We start from the raw sequence: 19,528 nt of genomic DNA on the forward strand, positions 1-19,528 counted from the left end.
TGTCCTGGAATGAGGCTGCAGTGCTTCCTGGTCCCCTTTTCCCACCCACACCGGCAGGCGGCTGCGGGAGAACATGAGGGAGGCTCTGGGGGCGCTAGGCAGCGCTGTGTGTGTGGCTGTCAGGGGAAAGAGCCGAGGCTCCCGACTCGACCTGCCATTGACTCGCGTGGCTCTGTGCGCCGTCAGCCGGGGCGGAGTGGGCCAGGCCGCGGACGTGACTCAGGCTTGGGCCGCATGGCCGTGCTTTCCTGACGAGGCATGAGGCGGGCCAAGAGCTTTGCACAGCGTACAGGGAAGTGGGAGGGAGGTGTCTTTGAGCCGGCCTGTCTCCTCCGCTTCTCCCTTGCCGCTTGGGCGGAGGCGGGAAGGGAGCGAAATGTTCCCGGCTGAAAGTTTTTGTGCTCGGCTTTGAGGATTAAGCCTGAGCCTCCGGCACGGCTGCTGGCAGATGGGTTTCTGAATGGCATCCAGCCTGCTCTTTGGACCACCAGCTGAAAGCTCTGAGGCCAAGAGGTAGCAAAATGGGACCTTTGAGGCTCCCCATACAGGCCTCGGGAAAGCAAGGCAGTAGCAGGGGCTTAGCGCCATCCCTGGGTGGGCTCGAACCACCATCCTTTCGGTTAACAGCCGAACGCGCTGACCCATTGCGCCACAGAGACATGGAGGGGGCAAGGCTGTATTGAGCACAAAAGCCGGGAATCAGCTCAGGGTACGGTATAGCACATGCCTACAGTGGTTAGCCAAGCAAAAGCAACGAACTGGATTGCTATGGAAGGAAAGTTCTGTGGGAAGGAACCGAAAAGAGCACCGGGGCTGTGGTACAGCGCTGCATACACTTTCTGTGGTCTGTTTTGCTGGAAGAGTTAGCAGAGCGAGATTGTTAGTCACAGGTGAGTGGGTGGGTTTATGCAAATACTGGACTCTTGGACAGGAGCAGGGGCGGGGGGGATCAACACGACTTCTGTGGCACATGCACCACCTCTGCAACTAACGTCTGCTACCTCACTCCCTAACAACACACCTTTTAGCTCTCAGGACCAAAATACACCGTGAAAGAGATCTAAGATCTAACGGCATAAGCTTAGGGTGAGCAACTGCAGCACTCACAACAATTTGAAGAGATTCAAAACCGCCTCTGCCTCTGTCTTTCCACACCAGGGACAGCAGAAAGGACATCAGCAGCACCTGCGAGAGACCAACAAACATCCATTTCTACCTCCTCCTCCACGCTGCCGTTAGGAACCCATACCCCTTAATGGTGAGTACTTTTCAGGCGAGGGTGACGCTCTCAGGCCTCAAAGGCCAGGTACAGTTACTCTGTCCTTGATCCAAAACCAACAGGAAAATACACTGGATTACTCCTGCCCCAATAACAAAGACACTGGGGATCCCGCAGCAGCTGAAATGACCGTTTGGACAAGCACTCCCATCATGCAATCCGGGGTGGGTGTAACCATGCAAATGACATCAGCCCCAAAAGGCCTTGACGACAGATCACCAACAGATGGCAGTGTAGACTTCATACTGACCCTGCTTCAACTAGATTGTGGCAAAGATTCCAAAACACCGAACGTTAAAACTCACCTAACGCGGGTCAATCCATCCTCATCGTCAGAACCGCTCGTTATACTCCACACCCGAACGTAGCCCTCATATGGACAACATGCCCTCCTAACTCAGTGTCTGTACGTTAACCTTTTACCCCTCAGGGCTATTTCTGATTATGTATTCCTTACGCCACCCCATTTTAAACCGAACTTTGCACCCTTGGGTAAGCTGTACGTTGTTCCCTGAGCACCAGAAACTTCTACGCCAAAACTCTGTACCGTACACTTTTTTTCTTTGAACCTCATCTTAATAAAATGCTGACTTTTGTTCGAGATCCCGGCTCCTCTTCCTTTGCAAGGCGTGTGCGTTCGCTCCGCTTTAGTCTGCTAATACGGCGGGGGCGATTGAGCCAGAGGTGCTTGCCTGCTGCAGACACGGATCCAAGGCTGACCCTCGTCCCCCACAAGCGTAACTGAAAACAGTTTAAGAAGTGCTCCCGTCTCTGGCACTCAGCTACCCAGCTCCCAATGGGGTCAAACCCCAAATAGATCCTTTTTACCCTGTAGAAGCTAGCTGTAAAATCCTGTGACCAGGGCAGCTGCCTAGCAGCCAGCGCATCTGCCTGCCAGAGCGAGGGCATGTAAGGCACTAATCCGGATAGTGGCAGCTAGGTGACAGGGGGAGAGTGTGAAGAAGCAGCAGAGTGGCGCAGCGGAGCGTGCTGGGCCCATAACCCAGAGGTCGATGGATCGAAACCATCCTCTGCTACGCGTGCGCTTGTTTCTTTCCTCTGGGCCTTCAAGCGAGCCGGTGACCAGCAGAGCCCCAAGAGCCTAGGCCATGAGGCAAGAGGTGGCTGAGGCAAAGCGGCGGCCTGCCAGGGAGCTCCCTGGCACCTCTGGCTGCCTGGGCTGAAGGCAAGAGGCAGGCCTGGGCGTGGCGAGGGCCTCCTGTCCCGGAATGAGGCTGCAGTGCTTCCTGGTCCCCTTTTCCCACCCACACCGGCAGGCGGCTGCTGCGGGAGAACACGAGGGAGGCTCTGGGGGCGCTAGGCAGCGCTGTGTGTGTGGCTGTCAGGGGAAAGAGCCGAGGCTCCGACTCGACCTGCCATTGACTCGCGTGGCTCTGCGCGCCGTCAGCCGGGGCGGGGTGGGCCAGGCCGCGGACGTGACTCAGGCTTGGGCCGCATGGCCGTGCTTTCCTGATGAGGCATGAGGCAGGCCAAGAGCTTTGCACAGCGTACAGGGAAGTGGGAGGGAGGTGTCTTTGAGCCGGCCTGTCTCCTCCGCTTCTCCCTTGCCGCTTGGGCGGAGGCGGGAAGGGAGCGAAATGTTCCCGGCTGAAAGTTTTTGTGCTCGGCTTTGAGGATTAAGCCTGAGCCTCCGGCACGGCTGCTGGCAGATGGGTTTCTGAATGGCATCCAGCCTGCTCTTTGGACCACCAGCTGAAAGCTCTGAGGCCAAGAGGTAGCAAAATGGGACCTTTGAGGCTCCCCATACAGGCCTCGGGAAAGCAAGGCAGTAGCAGGGGCTTAGCGCCGTCCCTGGGTGGGCTCGAACCACCATCCTTTCGGTTAACAGCCGAACGCGCTGACCCATTGCGCCACAGAGACATGGAGGGGGCAAGGCTGTATTGAGCACAAAAGCCGGGAATCAGCTCAGGGTACGGTATAGCACATGCCTACAGTGGTTAGCCAAGCAAAAGCAAGGAACTGGATTGCTATGGAAGGAAACGTCTGTGGGAAGGAACCGAAAAGAGCACCAGGGCTGTGGTACAGCGCTCGCATACACTTTCTTTGGTCTGTTTTGCTGGAAGAGTTAGCAGAGCGAGATTGTTAGTCACAGGTGAGTGGGTGGGTTTATGCAAATACTGGACTCTTGGACAGGAGCAGGGGCGGGGGGGATCAACACGACTTCTGTGGCACATGCACCACCTCTGCAACTAACGTCTGCTACCTCACTCCCTAACAACACACCTTTTAGCTCTCAGGACCAAAATACACCGTGAAAGAGATCTAAGATCTAACAGCATAAGCTTAGGGTGAGCAACTGCAGCACTCACAACAATTTGAAGAGATTCAAAACCGCCTCTGCCTCTGTCTTTCCACACCAGGGACAGCAGAAAGGACATCAGCAGCACCTGCGAGAGACCAACAAACATCCATTTCTACCTCCCTCCACGCGCTGCCCTTAGGAACCCATACCCCTTAATGGTGAGTACTTTTCAGGCGAGGGTGACGCTCTCAGGCCTCAAAGGCCAGGTACAGTTACTCTGTCCTTGATCCAAAACCAACAGGAAAATACACTGGATTACTCCTGCCCCAATAACAAAGACACTGGGGATCCCAGCAGCTGAAATGACCGTTTGGACAAGCACTCCCATCATGCAATCCGGGGTGGGTGTAACCATGCAAATGACATCAGCCCCAAAAGGCCTTGACGACAGATCACCAACAGATGGCAGGGTAGACTTCATACTGACCCTGCTTCAGCTAGATTGTGGCAAAGATTCCAAAACACCGAACGTTAAAACTCACCTAACGCGGGTCAATCCATCCTCATCGTCGTAACCGCTCGTTATACTCCACACCCGAACGTAGCCCTCATATGGACAACATGCCCTCCTAACTCAGTGTCTGTACGTTAACCTTTTACCCCCCCTCAGGGCTATTGCAGATTATGTATTCCTTACGCCACCCCATTTTAAACCGAACTTTGCACCCTTGGGTAAGCTGTACGTTGTTCCCTGAGCACCAGAAACTTCTACGCCAAAACTCTGTACCGTACACTTTTTTTCTTTGAACCTCATCTTAATAAAATGCTGACTTTTGTTCGAGATCCCGGCTCCTCTTCCTTTGCAAGGCGTGTGCGTTCGCTCCGCTTTAGTCTGCTAATACGGGCGGGGGCGATTGAGCCAGAGGTGCTTGCCTGCTGCAGACACGGATCCAAGGCTGACCTCGTCCCCACAAGCGTAACTGAAAACAGTTTAAGAAGTGCTCCCGTCTCTGGCACTCAGCTACCCAGCTCCCAATGGGGTCAAACCCCAAATAGATCCTTTTACCCTGTAGAAGCTAGCTGTAAAATCCTGTGACCAGGGCAGCTGCCTAGCAGCCAGCGCATCTGCCTGCCAGAGCGAGGGCATGTAAGGCACTAATCCGGATAGTGGCAGCTAGGTGACAGGGGGAGAGTGTGAAGAAGCAGCAGAGTGGCGCAGCGGGAGCGTGCTGGGCCCATAACCCAGAGGTCGATGGATCGAAACCATCCTCTGCTACGCTGCGGCGCTTGTTTCTTTCCTCTGGGCCTTCAAGCGAGCCGGTGACCAGCAGAGCCCCAAGAGCCTAGGCCATGAGGCAAGAGGTGGCTGAGGCAAAGCGGCGGCCTGCCAGGGAGCTCCCTGGCACCTCTGGCTGCCTGGGCTGAAGGCAAGAGGCAGGCCTGGGCGTGGCGAGGGCCTCCTGTCCCGGAATGAGGCTGCAGTGCTTCCTGGTCCCCTTTTCCCACCCACACCGGCAGGCGGCTGCTGCGGGAGAACACGAGGGAGGCTCTGGGGGCGCTAGGCAGCACTGTGTGTGTGGCTGTCAGGGGAAAGAGCCGAGGCTCCCGACTCGACCTGCCATTGACTCGCGTGGCTCTGTGCGCCGTCAGCCGGGGCGGAGTGGGCCAGGCCGCGGACGTGACTCAGGCTTGGGCCGCATGGCCGTGCTTTCCTGACGAGGCATGAGGCGGGCCAAGAGCTTTGCACAGCGTACAGGGAAGTGGGAGGGAGGTGTCTTTGAGCCGGCCTGTCTCCTCCGCTTCTCCCTTGCCGCTTGGGCGGAGGCGGGAAGGGAGCGAAATGTTCCCGGCTGAAAGTTTTTGTGCTCGGCTTTGAGGATTAAGCCTGAGCCTCCGGCACGGCTGCTGGCAGTTGGGTTTCTGAATGGCATCCAGCCTGCTCTTTGGACCACCAGCTGAAAGCACTGAGGCCAAGAGGCAGCAAAATGGGACCTTTGAGGCTCCCCATACAGGCCTCGGCGAAGCAAGGAAGCAGCACAGGCTTAGCGTCGTCCCTGGGTGGGCTCGAACCCCCATTCTTTTGGTTAACAGCCGAACGCGCTGACCCATTGCGCCACAGAGACATGGAGGGAGTAAGGCTGTATTGAGCACAAAAGCCGGGAATCAGCTCAGGGTACGGTATAGCACATGCATACAGTGGTTAGCCAAGCAAAAGCAAGGAACTGGACTGCTATGGAAGGAAAGTTCTGTGGGAAGGAACCGAAAAGAGCACCGGGGCTGTGGTACAGCGCTCGCATACACTTTCTTTGGTCTGTTTTGCTGGAAGAGTTAGCAGAGCGAGATTGTTAGTCACAGGTGAGTTTGTGGGTTTATGCAAATACTGGACTCTTGGACAGGAGCGGGGGCGGGGGGGGCACACGACTTCTGTGGCACATGCACCACCTCTGCCATCAATGTTTGCTACCTCACTCCCTAACACCACACACAGAGCAGCCTTTTATCTCCCAGGGCCAAAATATACCGTGAAGGAGATCACATAGCATAAGCTTAGGACTAATGATTTCAGCAGTGCAGCACTAACAACAATTCTAAGAGATCCCAAAATACTTTTGTCTTTACACAGCAGGAACAGCAAAAAAAAAAAAAAAAAAAAAAAAAAAAAAAATAATCAGCAGGAACCCACTCATACAAGCAGATTCTAAACAAACATCCATTCCTATCTCCCCACAGGTTTTGGCGTTAGGAACCCATACCCCTTAATGGTGAGTACTTTTCAGGTGAGGGTGAAGCTTTCAGGCTTCAAATGCCAGGTACAGTTACTCTGTCCTTGATGCAAACTAAACAGGAAAATACACTTGATTACTCCTGCTTCCTCTCCCACAATGCTCTGCTCCCACACCTGCTCACGTGGCTCCAGCCCTCCAGTCAGGTCCCGCCCCCTGCCTACCTGCCCGGCCTGGCGCACTCCCCTGGCCAGCCCCGGCTCTTCGGTGCTAAGAGCCCGGCTGCCAGCCCCACCAGGGGCACTTGCCGAAGTGCCGCCTGGTCCCCGCCGGGGCCTCTGCTGGGTCCAGCTCTCCCCGGCGGGCCAGTGGCTGCGTCAGGGGCTGTAGAAGGCAATGCTGTGGAAGTGCTACACACAGCCAGTCCGAATTTTTTTGCTTAAAAATGGGGGTTTATTTTTTATTTACACAAATATAAACAAAAATAAAAGCATCTGCAGGTGAAAGAGGAACCAGGGACAATGACAGGAAGCAGGTCAGTCAGTGATAATTAGCTCATCCACACCCCAGTCTTCATAGCTTCCATCTGTCAGGTACCTGCGGATGATTATGGGAATCTTCCGAGCTTTGAGTTCTTTCATTGCAATCAGCAGAGGATCTGCCTCTCCTTCCAACTCTACCATGACTGGAGCACACATCGCTATCTGGAGTGCACGAGTGCCCAGGACTCTGGCTCGCTCATATTTGGTCATGTATGGAGTTGTGATCCGCTTCTGATTTGCCTGCTGTCTCTCTCCAGATGGAAGGATTTCTACATTCTCTTGACCCTCTTCCTCTGCGTTCTCCAAATCATCTAGCCCTTCATCTTCCTCCACATCGTCAAAGTCGTCACCATCAAAGTTGTCCTCGTTGTCGGACATGCTGCCGGCCCGGCGCAAGACTCTTGCGATGCGATCCCAACCGCAGACCCCTCTAAGGGAGTTTCCTTTCTCTGAGCAGGCTGTCTTCAGGGCAAGAAGCTTATGCAGCTTCAACCTTCCTGGGTCTGACCCTTGAGCATTCAGTATCCCTGTCCCACCAGCTGCATCCTGCTGTGCGACTGCACATGGCTAAGCAAAGAGAATGAACCCCAAATCCCCCCTGTGCTTTGGGAGCCAGGTTTGCGGTGGGAATTCTGTAGCTCAGATGACTTCATGCCTGGGCATTGTGATTCTTTACCAGTTTCTCTGGCACTGGGGCAATTTTGTGCTCACAGCTGTGATGGCCAAGTGGTTAAGGTGTTGGAGTTGAAATTCAATAGGCAGGTTCAAATCCTGCTCACAGCAACGCCTGTGTTTTAGCCAGTCTCTCACCCGGGCAATACCTCTGTACAACCCCCTGAGCCACTCTCAATTCTTTCCCCACCCCAAGTAAATCCTGTTCTGCTCCTTTCATAGAGATGCCTGGGACACCACCTCACACTGTGTCCCTGAGGGGTCAGGCAAACTCTCAGCACCTGAAGCCTCTGCCACTCACCTGGTGCCCCATAGATCAGCCATAGCCCTGGTTCTGCTCCTCTCTCTAGCGTGTGAAAGGAGCTGAGTCAGCGACTGCATGGGAGCTACGGGGCTGCAGAACCAACAGAGAAAAAATAGGTGCTCAGCACCCACTGGCAGCCAGCTCCCCCCCCCCACTACAGGCCTTGCTGACAAGCTCCTCCTCTTCCCCTTCAGCACCTCCCACTTGCCAGTGATCAGCTGTTCAGTGGAGTGCAGGAGGCGCTGGGCAGGGAGGGGGAGGAGCAGAGATGGAAAGAGGTGGGGGAGGGAGAGGAATGGGACTGGGGTGGGGGCTTGGGGGAAGGGGTGGAGGAGGAAAGGGGTTTTTTTTCCGGGGACTGCACCCCTCTAGGGCCAGCCCTGAAGGGAAGCACCGACTATCACAGTGACAATAGAAGTGACCAGCATTGCGGGGGAGACTGAGGGAGATCCGCACTCACCAGGTCTCTTCTCTCCCCCACGGTGAGCCAGACACTGCTCTCTCCTGGCTCTCACTCTAGCAGCTGGACGCCAAGGAGCCATTTCCCCACAGGAAGTGCATTGAGTGCCCCTGTGGTGCTGGGGGGCTGGCGCTGCTGCTGCCTGTGGGGCTGGCAGGGGGGCTGATGTCTGCACAGACTCTCAGCTGCCAGGCTGGAGGGGGCACTTGGGACCTTACCAGACTGGCTCAGTGAAGACGGGGGGTTGACAGAGCAATACAGACGCTCTCCAGAGCACAGAGCAGCATCTGCCCATGCAGCCAGGCAATGAGCATTTCCCACAGCCTGGAGCCGAGGGGGAGGCGGCAGCTGCTGTTCCAGCTGCTCAGGGACAGGCCCTGTCAGCCAACAGCCACTTCTTACTCCCCACAGCTAAGGGCGTCGGGTTCCTCTGGTGGGGGTGTGGAGCAGCCGTTCGTTTTCCTGTTCTTTTTGTGTGCAACTGCTGACAAAAATATCCCAGACAGAGAAGCAACAGGCCAAAATACTTCAATGCAGCTGCCAAAGTAGCTCAGTTACGAGAGCGTTAGACTGAAAAACTAAAGGTCCCTGGTTCAATCCCAGGCTTTGGCAGGCCCTTTCAACCCTCTTTGTACAGGGGTGGCTTGTTTTCTGGGAGCACTGCAGTGCCTGACCCAAGGTGAGTCCCTGAGCTTGGGCTCTGCAGTAGGAAAACATAGAAGGGGCTTCTGCCCCTAGTTGGCCCACCTGACCTTTAACAAGGCGAGATGGGAGCTGTCTTTCCCAACATGGCAGGAAGAGAGCAAGGCAGGGTGACCCTCAGGAATGGTGCCAGAGGGCTGCTGGGCAGTGACAGGCAGGGATTGGGGATGGAAGCTCCTCTGTGCAGCTGAGCAAGGGCAGTACCAGGGAAGGGGCATCTGTAAAAGTGACCCAGCAACACCTCCTCCTCTGGGCACCTAGAGCAGAGGCAGCTGGTGCTGACAGCTCCAAGGGAAGGCTTAAAAGCCACAGGGCTAGAGGAGGTCAGGACTATGCCTAAGTGTGGCCAGCAGACAGGCACCAAAACACCCAGCCAGGCTGCTCCCTGCCATGCCAAACACCCACTGAAGGTCACCAGCATGTGGGGCGGCTGCTGATGCTCTGTGGCCAACATCAGAAGATGGTAGGAAAGCAGGGCCAGCCCCCATCGGTGGGGCCTCTGACTGGTCCCACTCAAGGTGCTCACTTTTGCAGTGGGGCAGGAGATTTTACCCCAAGAGGCTTTTCCCCAGCTGGCAAGAAGCAGAGAAACACCCAGGCTCCAAAGACGCTGTGTAGCAAGTACCCTCCAGCACAGGGACAGGCGCACACACTAGCCCGGGCAGCCGCGCACTTTCTTTGGCAAGTCAGGAAGGGCAAAGGTGAGACTGGAAACACCTGGGGCTCATGCCCCAGCCTTTGTGACACCCACCCCCCAACTCCTTCCCGGGGCTCTAGCTGAAGCCAGAGCATTGGCCTGAGCGGCCAAGAAGAGGTTCCAGCCCTGAAGGGAGCAGGACTTTCAGCCCAAAGGTAAAACTGCATGATTACAACCACGAAGGGACTTGAACCCTCAATCGCCTGATGCGAAATCAGATGCCTTATCCATTAGGCCACATGGTAACATGAGAAACCCCCCTCCAAGCACTTCTTTGGAAAAGGCGGACATTGTTCTGAGTGTAGAAAAGAAACTTTAATAAAAAGGAGGAAAATCACCCTGTCTGGGTGCTTGGGGCTCCTCTTCAACAATACAACACCCAGTCTGCTTAAGCCCCCACCCAGTAACCTGGGGAAACTAACCCTGGCCACTGGGTGCCTCTAAGAGGCGATACTTTCCCCACTCACACGCACTGAGTGTAGAAAAGAAACTAAAGGAGGAAAATCACCTTGTATTAACTTGGGAAAACACCACAATCAGGATTCATAACACAACACTATGAGCAAAACACCCCCCCCCCCACAGTGCACTGGGCAGTGGCCTTTTGCCTCGGGCTCTTAAATCCAGACACCAGAAGCTCTGTGGATGTGCCCCTCCCTTCACTGCACCTCACCCACAGCTGCTGTCCTGGGACAGTGAAAACCCAGAGTTCACCTCTCACCTCCCGGGGGGAAAGCCCCTTTCTCCCTCCGCTGTCTGGCCACATTGCCGGCCACTTGCCGTTCCCCCCTGTCACTGCTCTGCTGGCCACCCTCTCTGCTCTGGGACGTCTTGTGGTCCCACCAGGAGCGGGGCAGGCTCCCTAAAAGGAGCGGCCACCAGAGCCCGAACAGTAGCCCCATCCCTGCTACTCAACTCCACGCCCCTGCACCACCCCTTCTCCCCAAGGCCCCGCTCCTACGCTGCCTCTTCCCCCAAAGCAGAGCACCTGTTGATTACTGTAGACTTCCAGCAGGGAGGACTCTGTGGGCAGGGGCGGCTCTAGGCATTTTGCTGCCCCAAGCATGACAGACAGGTTGCCTTCGGCAGCTTGCCTGCGGGAGGTCCGCCGAAGTCGCAGGACCAGCGGACCCTTCGCAGGCAGGCCGCCAAAGGCAGCCTGCCTGCCGCCCTCGCGGTGACTGGCAGAGCACCCCTCCACGGCTTGCTACCCCAAGCACGCGCTTGGTGTGCCGGGGCCTGGAGCTGCCCCTGTCTGTGGGGACAATTTTTTCTGGCAGGGAGGTCTCAGTGGGAACATGCCTCTCTGGCCAGCCCTGCATTTGCTGAAAAAGTCAGCACACAGCACTTTGCTGCAGGCCCAGAGGCCTTTCTTCCTCCAGACTGTGAAGCCAGTGGATAGGTGAGGCAGTAGCACCTTCAGTCCCAGGCAGTAAAGGACCCTTCCTGGGAAAGGCCATGTCCTGAAAAGGAAAAACTAAAGTCAAGGAGAGTCCTTCTAAAACTCTTTGGGTATGTCACAGGGGGAAAGTGTTGCTTTGCCTCACCAGGGACTTGAACCCTGGCTCTTCAAATTAGAAGGCTGATGCTCTGCCAACTGAGCTAGCCAGGCTCACACTCTACAAAAAGCAAATTTTGTACAGAAGAGAAACTAGTCAAGAAAAATGAGGGCAGGAAACTATACAGAAAACCTGCTACTCTGGCTCTCTTAGCAGTCCTAGCCCCGCCTGCTCCTCCATCTGGTGCCCTGAGGCCGTATTCTTTTTTTTGTTAAATATCAAATCCAGGAGAAAACACGGTTATACAAAGCAAAACGAAATCACAAACAGAAATGTCATTGGAAATACAGAAATAAAAAAGGAAAATGCAATCCCCATCACTTTATCATATCTGGGCCATTCTTGTATCGAGAGCACCCGCGAAGGTCCCTGTGTGCTTACGAGAAACCTGGAGGAACTCATACCACAGCCTGAACATGCAACTCAACTGTTCCCAGGTGCCACAGTAAAACCCTTTCCCTGTTGTGAAGTTGCACTCCATAGGATTTTATTAAAGTATGCTAATGAGTGTGAATATAAAGTGACTGGACTATGCTTCATGCAAAAGGTCTCTTGTAAGGTATCATTACAAAGCTTATAATCTACTGTGTGTGTTCATCCTATTGTATGAACCGATCATTCTTGGATCTGAAACTAGAAATATGAACTATAACTCTGAGGTCCTGTTGTAATGATGCAAAGTGTGGGCCATTAATAGTGGTTTGGACTCTTGATGGCTCCCATTAACCAGGACAATTGACTGGAGATGGCTCTGTCCTGCACCATCTGTGAGTCAGGCCAGGAAGAATGAAGGCTTGGGGGGGGGGGTGTCTCACGGGACATGTGACCATGTCACCTGGTACAGGAATCCATCTTAAACCTGGGGCTCGTCCCCAGGAGAGAGACAAAAGATTCCTGCCTTGTACCAAAGCTCTATAAGAGGGTGGAACTGAACAAACATGCTGCAGTCATGAGACATCCCCTAGCTACCACCTGAGCTGGAACAAGGGCTATAGCAGGTGAAAAGATTGGGCCCAGACAAGAAATAAGTCTAGTCTTTGCAGATGGGACCTTTCCCTCCAGTGCTGGAGGATTTGCCCTTCTCATCTACCCTTGTCCCAAGCAGCACAGCAGGTAGGAATCTTAAATGTGCAGAGGAGACTTAGGAGCAGAAACCCCCCCCCGACCTTCCATGCAGTTGGCACTTGCCCCTCACTGAGCAGGATTGAAACTCCTGCAGGGCAGGAGCAAAGCAGCAGGGTGAAAAGAACCTGGAGATGCTAGGATTGAACCCAGGACCTCTGGGCATGTGCTCTACCACTGAGCTACATCCCCAGATGGGCCATTTGTGCTATAGGTTACATTCAGAGCCCTCCTGTTTCCAGAGCACCTAGTGGCCTAAAAGCAGCATGAGGGACACATTCCCTGCTCTGAGGCCAAATCTGCTGTCCTGGAAGTTGCTGGTTCTTAGGGGTCACTCTGCTGCAAGGCCAGATTCGATGTGTGGGGCAGAGAGAGTGGGTGCCCTGGGCTCAGGGTGCAGAGATACACTCAGCCCTCTCCCCTGCATTGGGTGGGGGGTGCTGCCACCCCCTCCTGGAATGTAATGGGAGGGGAGCGGCGCTGTGAGTCGCTCAACAGCTGACCCCGGTGGCAGAAGTGCTGTGGGGAGCTCCAGGTGTTTCTAGGGTCTGCTCTTTCCACCTGCCTGTAAAGTCCAGCTTTCCCCAGCACATTCACTGCGGTGCAATTGGGTCACTGTTTCCATGGCTGAACAGCAAAGAATCACTCCCAGTTTCCTTCTATCTGCGGCAGGATTAGCCTTGTCAGTGATTAATGAGGTGGATCTTGTTGTAGATTGTTATTCATTCCGACCTTGACAATTCACACCGTCCCTTTCCCATGCAGATTCCCAGCACCTCGGTGATCCTGGTAGCAGGGGTTGGGTACTGAGATTTTCAGGGTCCTTTTTCCCCTCCACCTGGAGTGAACTCAGCTTTTCCCCCATCCCAGACAATCCATGAAATAACAACAGGGGCATAAAGAAAAGGGGAGGGAACATCTCACGGCCAGGGCTAGATGTGCCCAGGGCCCCTGCTTGTCCATTGTTTCCTGGAATTTGGCCTCCTGCTTTGCACAAGGGACAGCTCAGCTCAGCATCAATTAGGTGACTCTGGGAAGTTCAGGGCTCCCAAAGGAGGGGGAAGCAAGTCACCCCTGGAGCAGGTTAAAGCTGCAGAATGACAGTGGGGTTGCTGCCCCTGTGAACAGCTGCTGTAGCACCGCCTGGGCAGGACAGAGAGAGCCAGTTATAACCCCACCCCCCACCAGCCTGTATCGGGGGATGGGAGCACTCACACCTTGGGGACCCACCCACCAGAGATCTACTGGGAGGGAGAGTGGCACCCACACACCCAGGATCTTGTAGGGGGGGACAAGGGCATCCACACTCCGGGATCCTCTGCAGAGGGATGGACACCCACACACCCAGGATTCTGTATGGGGGGCAGAGGTACCCGGACACCTGGGCGGGGGAAGGGGGCACCGAAACATCCGGGATCTTACCTGGCAGGACAGCGGTGCCTGCAGCTCGACATGAGAGGGGGGCGGGGGAAGCAGGAGCATTTCCCAGTTCCAGGCTGTCCCCGTCTGGCCAAGGCACAGAGCTCACAAGCAGAGTTTAAAGCTCCAGCTGCCAGGCTATAACACAAGCCAGGCCCTGTGGCTGGTGCCTGTGATCCCAGCTCCTGGGGAGCCTGAGGCCAGCGGATCGCTTGAGCTCAGGAGTTCTGAGCTGCAGCGGGCTGTGCCAATCGGTTGTCCGCACTAAGTTCAGCATCACTATGGTGATCCTGGGGGAGTTTGGGGTCCCCAGGTTGCCTAAGGAGGGGTGAACCGGCCCAGGTCGGAAATGGAGCAGGTCAAAACTCCCGTGCCGATCAGTAGTGGGATTGTCCCTGTGAGTAACCCCTGCAGCGTAGCCTCGGTGAGACATGGTCTCCTTTTAGACACCCCCCCCTGCAGAGCCTGGATGGGGGGATGGGAGCACCCACACGCTGGGGATTCTGACTTGGGGGGAGGGACGCCCCCCTGCAACACGGATCTTGAAAAGAGGAACAGCGACACCCACACACCACAGAGCCTGGATGGGGGTAGGGGAACCACACACGGGAGCTAGTTCATGGGGTGGGGGACACACCCATATGCTCCGTTGCACCATTCTTAATGAGAAGAATGGGGGCATCCACACAACACGGATCCTTAACGGGCGGAGGGGACACCCACACACTCCACTATTAACCAGGAGGGACAGGGGAACCAGACACCCCCGGTAGTGTGGAGAACACCCACATCAAATGGATCCCTCATGGGGGGTAAGACAGAGGGGATTGTAATGGGACCCAGCGCACCCACGCACCAGGGATTGTTAAGGGTTGAAGGGACAGGGACACCCACACACACTGAGATCACGTCCTTGGAGGAACGCAAACCCTCCACAGAAGGACCTGGTCTGTTCCATGATGGCAGCCTAGCCTGGGTGAGTCAAAGTCTCCTTTTATACAGGCCCGCCCCAGAGATCCTGACTAGGGGGAGAGAGACACCCACCCACCAGAGATCCTTAATGGTCTAGGGTGCACCCACACACCAGGGATTCTTATGGGCGGGAAGAATGGAGACAGCCAGACACACTGAGATCACTTCCTCCCAGGAGCCTGGGCCAGACAGGGAGACACAGTCCCCCTTTACATATCTGCCAGACAACCTTCCTCCCACTCCCTCCACACAATGTTCTTATCTGGAGGTGAAGCCAGGGAAACCACATGGAGGATTCTTATCTGGGGAACTGGGGGGACCCACTTACCACCAGAGATTCTTAAGGGCAGGAGGAACAGGGACTCCCACCTCTGCAGCATGGGGGTGGGTCGCCGGCTGGGATCATCTGGGCATATTTCACCTCGTCAGCTCCCTGCCATTGCCTTGGGGGCCCCTTGTTCGCTGCCTCTGGTACCCAGTTTAGCTTCCTTCCTGAGGGCTGAAACGCTTTGATCTGTCTAAGGTCTGTGGGATCAATACGTGTCATGGTGTAATTCTGTGTTATTCGGGGGTCAGACTAGCTGAGCTAATGGCCCCTTCTGCCCTTAAACGCCATGAAAACATTTCCCTGGTTTCTCCTTGCGCCTGACAGACACCACGGTGAGGGGCCCGATAGAAGGTCCTGGACACAGCGCTCTGGCTCTTACGTTACTTGGGGACGTCAGCGCTTTCCTAGCAAAGCTGCTGCTAAAGCGCTGGATTTGGGGAACGGTTCGGCTCCGGTTCAGAGATCTGCCTGCGGGGTGTGAACCTGCCACGAGGAGCGGGAAACGCAACCAGCAACGGGAGGCGTTGGCTGAGCTCCAGGCTGCCCCCGTGTGGCCAATGCTTAGAACTGAGCAACGGAGTTTAAAGCTGGCGCTGGGAGGGAGCTGAACACGCGAGGCACGAAGGCTCCTGCGTGTAACACTTGTTGGGTGGGCAGCTGAGTGTAGCTGATTGCTGGAGTTCAGGGCTGCACCCCGGGGTGCTGAGCAGGTGTCTGTGCTCAGGTTGGCCTCACTATGATGGTTTCTGGGAAGTTTGGGGTCACCAGTCCCCCTAGAGAGAGGGGAGCCAGGTCAGGAAAGGAGGCTTTCAAAACTCTGGTACCGATTGGCAGTGGGACTGTCCCTGTGAAGAGCCGCTGCAGCCCCGCCAGGGAGAGCCAGTCTCTCTTTATGCAGCCCCCCTCCCCCATTCCTCAGGACGAGGGTTGTGCTCAAAGATCTGTGCCCCGTGTTTTCACCTCCATGGGAAGCGCCCAGTGCAAATAACCCTCGTGCATCAGCTCAGTGCCAGGCTCCACTTCCACCTGCTCAGAGCACAGAGCTCCCAGGCTGAGCTTGAAATTGGAAGCGGGAGACCCTATAACCAGCCAGGCCCCATGGCTGGTGCATGTGATTCCCAGCTCATGGGGAGGCTGAGGCCGGTGGATTGCTTGAGCTCAGGAGTTCTGGGCTGCAGAGGGCTGTGCTGATTGGGTGTCCGCACTAAGCTCAGCATCAATATGGTGATCCCGGGGAAGCTTCAGGTCCCCAGGTTGCCTAAGGAGGGGTGAACCAGCCCAGGTCAAAAATGGAGCAGGTCAAATCTCCTGTGCTGATCAGTAGTGGGATCGCGCCTGTGAATAGCCCCTGCAGTGTAGCCTGGGCAAGACAGTGAGACACGGTCTCTTTTTATACAGACACCCCCCGCAGAGCCTGGAGGGGGGGATGGGAGCACCCACACGCTGGGGATTCTGACTTTGGGGGAGGGACGCACCCAAGCAACACGGATCTTGAAAACGGAAACAGAGACATCCACAGATCCCGGATGGGGGCAGGCAGGGGAAACCACACACGGGAGCTAGTTCATGGGGTGGGGGACAGAGACACCCACCAGAGATCCTGGATGGGAGCACCCACATGATGGGGATCTTGAACTGGGAGGAGGGAAGCACCATGTACCAGAGGTTCTGAAGGGGGAACAGGGACACCCACACACCAGGTGTCTTGCAGCAAGAGCTGCGGTCTTGATTTACACACAGCAGTGATGGGGAATTAACCACGTCCCTTGCAGAGCTTGTTCCACTAGATGATTAGCCTCATTGTCAGGGCCGGCTTCAGGAAGTGCGGGGCCCAATTTGAACAGTTTCGATGGGGCCATGGCAGGGATGACTAAAACAAAAAAAACCTTAAAAAAAAACCCTTTCATTTCTTCCATGTATTATTTACTTTCCATGACTATATAAATAATAACAAAATTATCTATTACATACATTGCATCATATATTAATTAGCTGATTTGCACTTTCATATCAGGAAAATAATTTGTTTTGATAGTTGTACAACTGATTTTCTTCACTAATGTTTATTTTATTAAAATTTATAAATTATTTCCTTATTAATATAAAATTGCCCCCTCCTTCCCCGCCCCCCCCCCAGCGCCGCCCGGCTCCGTGGAAACAAACCCTCCTTCCCCAGCTCCGCCCCATCGAAACAAGGTTCGGGGGCGGAGGGAGGAAGAAACGGCACACATGGGGTGACCAGATCACAGCAGTAAAATAGGACCTGCCCCCTCCCTGCTCAGCCCCACCATCACATCCTTCTTCACCCCCTAGCTCCCTGCTGGCTTGCTGCATCCCTCCTAGTCAGTCCCCCACCACCACTCGCCTCCTTTCACCTTCTCCCTCCCCTGCCAGAAACCCCCATGCCCGCCCCTAGAACTCCTGCTGGTTCACTGCTCACCTCTTTGCCCACTCACCCCCTCACCCTTCCCCCCAAGTATAACGCCTCATTCAAAGACCCAGGGGTCACTATATTACTGCACACAGAAGTCAATCAATGCAGTTATAGATAAATCTCTGCATTATGCATTTTTGTATAACTTTTATATGACTTTGTATTGAACCTTGGTAATATGTTATAGCAGGCCCTAAAGGTAGTGTAATTAAGGTAAAAGAAAAATGTCTTTTTGCTTGGAGTAGAATAAGATCTTCCCCCCACTTTGTAATCAGTTGCCCTGTTGAATGAATGAGGTGTGAATTAGGAAGGTGTGGAAGGCAGCACCTCCAGACACCTGCAACCCTTGGAGAGGGGCTGGGAGCCAGATGGAGGAGAGCTTTGCCCAGGCTGAGTGGGACGGAGTTTGGGTGCTGGGTGCAGGCTCTGGGCTGGGGCACGGGGTGGGGTGCAGGAAGGGTGGAGGGGTGTAGGCTCTGGGAGGGAATGCAGAGGGCTGGGTGCAGGCTCTGGGACAGAGTTTGGGGGCCGGAGATGGGGTGCTGGGTGCTTGGGGGGGAGGGGACTGCCATCACATGTGGCTTCCTTCCTCCTCTGCTGCCCCTCACCATAGCCTCGGTGGGGAATGGGGCTGCCCCTTGCCCAGTGTTTGCAGGAGTGGTGGCTGGGGGGAAACCCAGTCAAACTCTGGTTTTACTCTTGATGGGTCACTTTAACCCATTACACACCCTTTCCCGCCTCTCTCACCCCGCTTTTCTACTGGGCTTGTTTGCTCTTTTCGGTGGAGCCAGATGAAAACCACAAACCTCAGAGAGAGCAATAGGCTGGAAGACTAGACTGAACCCACCACCCAGCCTAGTCCATCCCAGAGCCCAGAACTGAGGACAAATGACCCCCCACCCCCAGGCCACCTGTTTCCACTCCTGGCCTCTCCCAGCACTTCCAGCTATTCTGTATGGCTGCATGAGGCGGGATTTCAACCGGACTCCCCCCGCTAAATTCACCCCTGTTTTGCAACCACTCTGCACCAAGAGCACCTTCCTTCCCTGCCCTAGAGCTGCTGGATGGCTAGAAAGCTGAGCTGGGCATTTGATTGATCTGGAATATTATCATGCCCCCCCTCAAAAAAACCTTAATATCCCCACAGCTTTGGGGGAGGGGAATAGCCCCCCCCAGAAAGCTGGTCTAATTTATTGTTGTAGGGCAAACGAAGGAGCCATAGTTTAATGGAAATATTCAGCCCCTACAGAGATCTTGCAGCAGGGAAAGCAGAGTTGATGGGAAGGGAACTGGTCTGGATAGGAGCCCCCCGTCCTCTTTCTTTGCAAAATAATTTGGAGAGGGGAATCAGATCATGCCGTGCCTCAGTTTCCCCTCTTCCCGGGAAGGGGGGGGAGAGATAAGTCTCAGCCTGCCATGTTGCAGACCGTTCGCATTCTCCCCTCTTGATGTATTTGGTTTCCTCCTCCAAACCTCCCTCTCTCTCTCACCTGGAGTTCACAGCACTAAGTACCGGCTCGGGGCTTTTTTCCTGGGTTACATGATCCCGACTTTAGTTTTGAACCAGACACAGGCAGGCACCAACTCACCCTCAAACAGCAACACCACGAAAACCACAACACCAGCCCAATATTACAACCCTGCGGGGAATCACAGGGTCAGACACTCACGGCTGGAAGCCCCAGCAGCTGCTCAGGTGAGTGAGGTGCACGGCAGAGATTCCTGTCTCCCACCGGACTGAAAGCTCCCTCGGCGTCTCCTCCAGGTGAGTGCTGGGGGTGGGGCTGCACATGTGCCTTCCCCCTCTCCCCCCTCCTGACCTGCAACACCCACCCGCGGCTGCCTCTGCCTCAGCCCTCTGCCCGCCAGCGTCTCTCGTTGCATAGCAACAACAGCTGCTGCTTCCGGGAGAGACGCTGCCGGCGCGGGGCCCCCTCAGGTGCGGGGCCCAATTCGGGGGAATCGGGCAAATCGGCCTAAAGCCGGCCCTGTGCTCAACATTATGAGTTTATATCAAATTGAGCAGCATTAAATCGCATTAACCCTGCACCG

At 55.2% G+C, this 19,528-nt stretch overlaps 1 protein-coding gene and 6 non-coding genes across 7 annotated transcripts; 2 read left to right on the plus strand and 5 right to left on the minus strand.

Annotated features, from left to right (window-relative positions):
• Nucleotides 1–585: 585 nt before the first annotated feature.
• Nucleotides 586–659, minus strand: TRNAN-GUU. The gene has a single exon. It is a non-coding gene; the product is annotated as a tRNA-Asn (tRNA).
• A 2,427-nt stretch (nucleotides 660–3,086) lies between these two features.
• On the minus strand, nucleotides 3,087–3,160 carry TRNAN-GUU. The gene has a single exon. It is a non-coding gene; the product is annotated as a tRNA-Asn (tRNA).
• Nucleotides 3,161–4,746: 1,586 nt separating this feature from the next.
• On the plus strand, nucleotides 4,747–4,818 carry TRNAM-CAU. The gene has a single exon. It is a non-coding gene; the product is annotated as a tRNA-Met (tRNA).
• Nucleotides 4,819–5,591: 773 nt separating this feature from the next.
• On the minus strand, nucleotides 5,592–5,665 carry TRNAN-GUU. The gene has a single exon. It is a non-coding gene; the product is annotated as a tRNA-Asn (tRNA).
• Nucleotides 5,666–6,801: 1,136 nt separating this feature from the next.
• On the minus strand, nucleotides 6,802–7,194 carry LOC120375776 (DNA-directed RNA polymerases I, II, and III subunit RPABC2-like). Its single transcript, XM_039496707.1, has one exon. It carries the CDS (start codon nucleotides 7,183–7,185, stop codon nucleotides 6,802–6,804), a length of 384 nt encoding a protein of 127 aa, XP_039352641.1. The 5' UTR covers nucleotides 7,186–7,194.
• A 325-nt stretch (nucleotides 7,195–7,519) lies between these two features.
• On the plus strand, nucleotides 7,520–7,590 carry TRNAS-UGA. The gene has a single exon. It is a non-coding gene; the product is annotated as a tRNA-Ser (tRNA).
• Nucleotides 7,591–11,181: 3,591 nt separating this feature from the next.
• Nucleotides 11,182–11,254, minus strand: TRNAR-UCU. Its single transcript has one exon. It is a non-coding gene; the product is annotated as a tRNA-Arg (tRNA).
• Between the last annotated feature and the right edge of the window lie 8,274 nt (nucleotides 11,255–19,528).

The sequence above is a fragment of the Mauremys reevesii genome, linkage group 12 (assembly GCF_016161935.1).
Source record: "Mauremys reevesii isolate NIE-2019 linkage group 12, ASM1616193v1, whole genome shotgun sequence".
Taxonomy (NCBI): domain Eukaryota; kingdom Metazoa; phylum Chordata; order Testudines; family Geoemydidae; genus Mauremys; species Mauremys reevesii.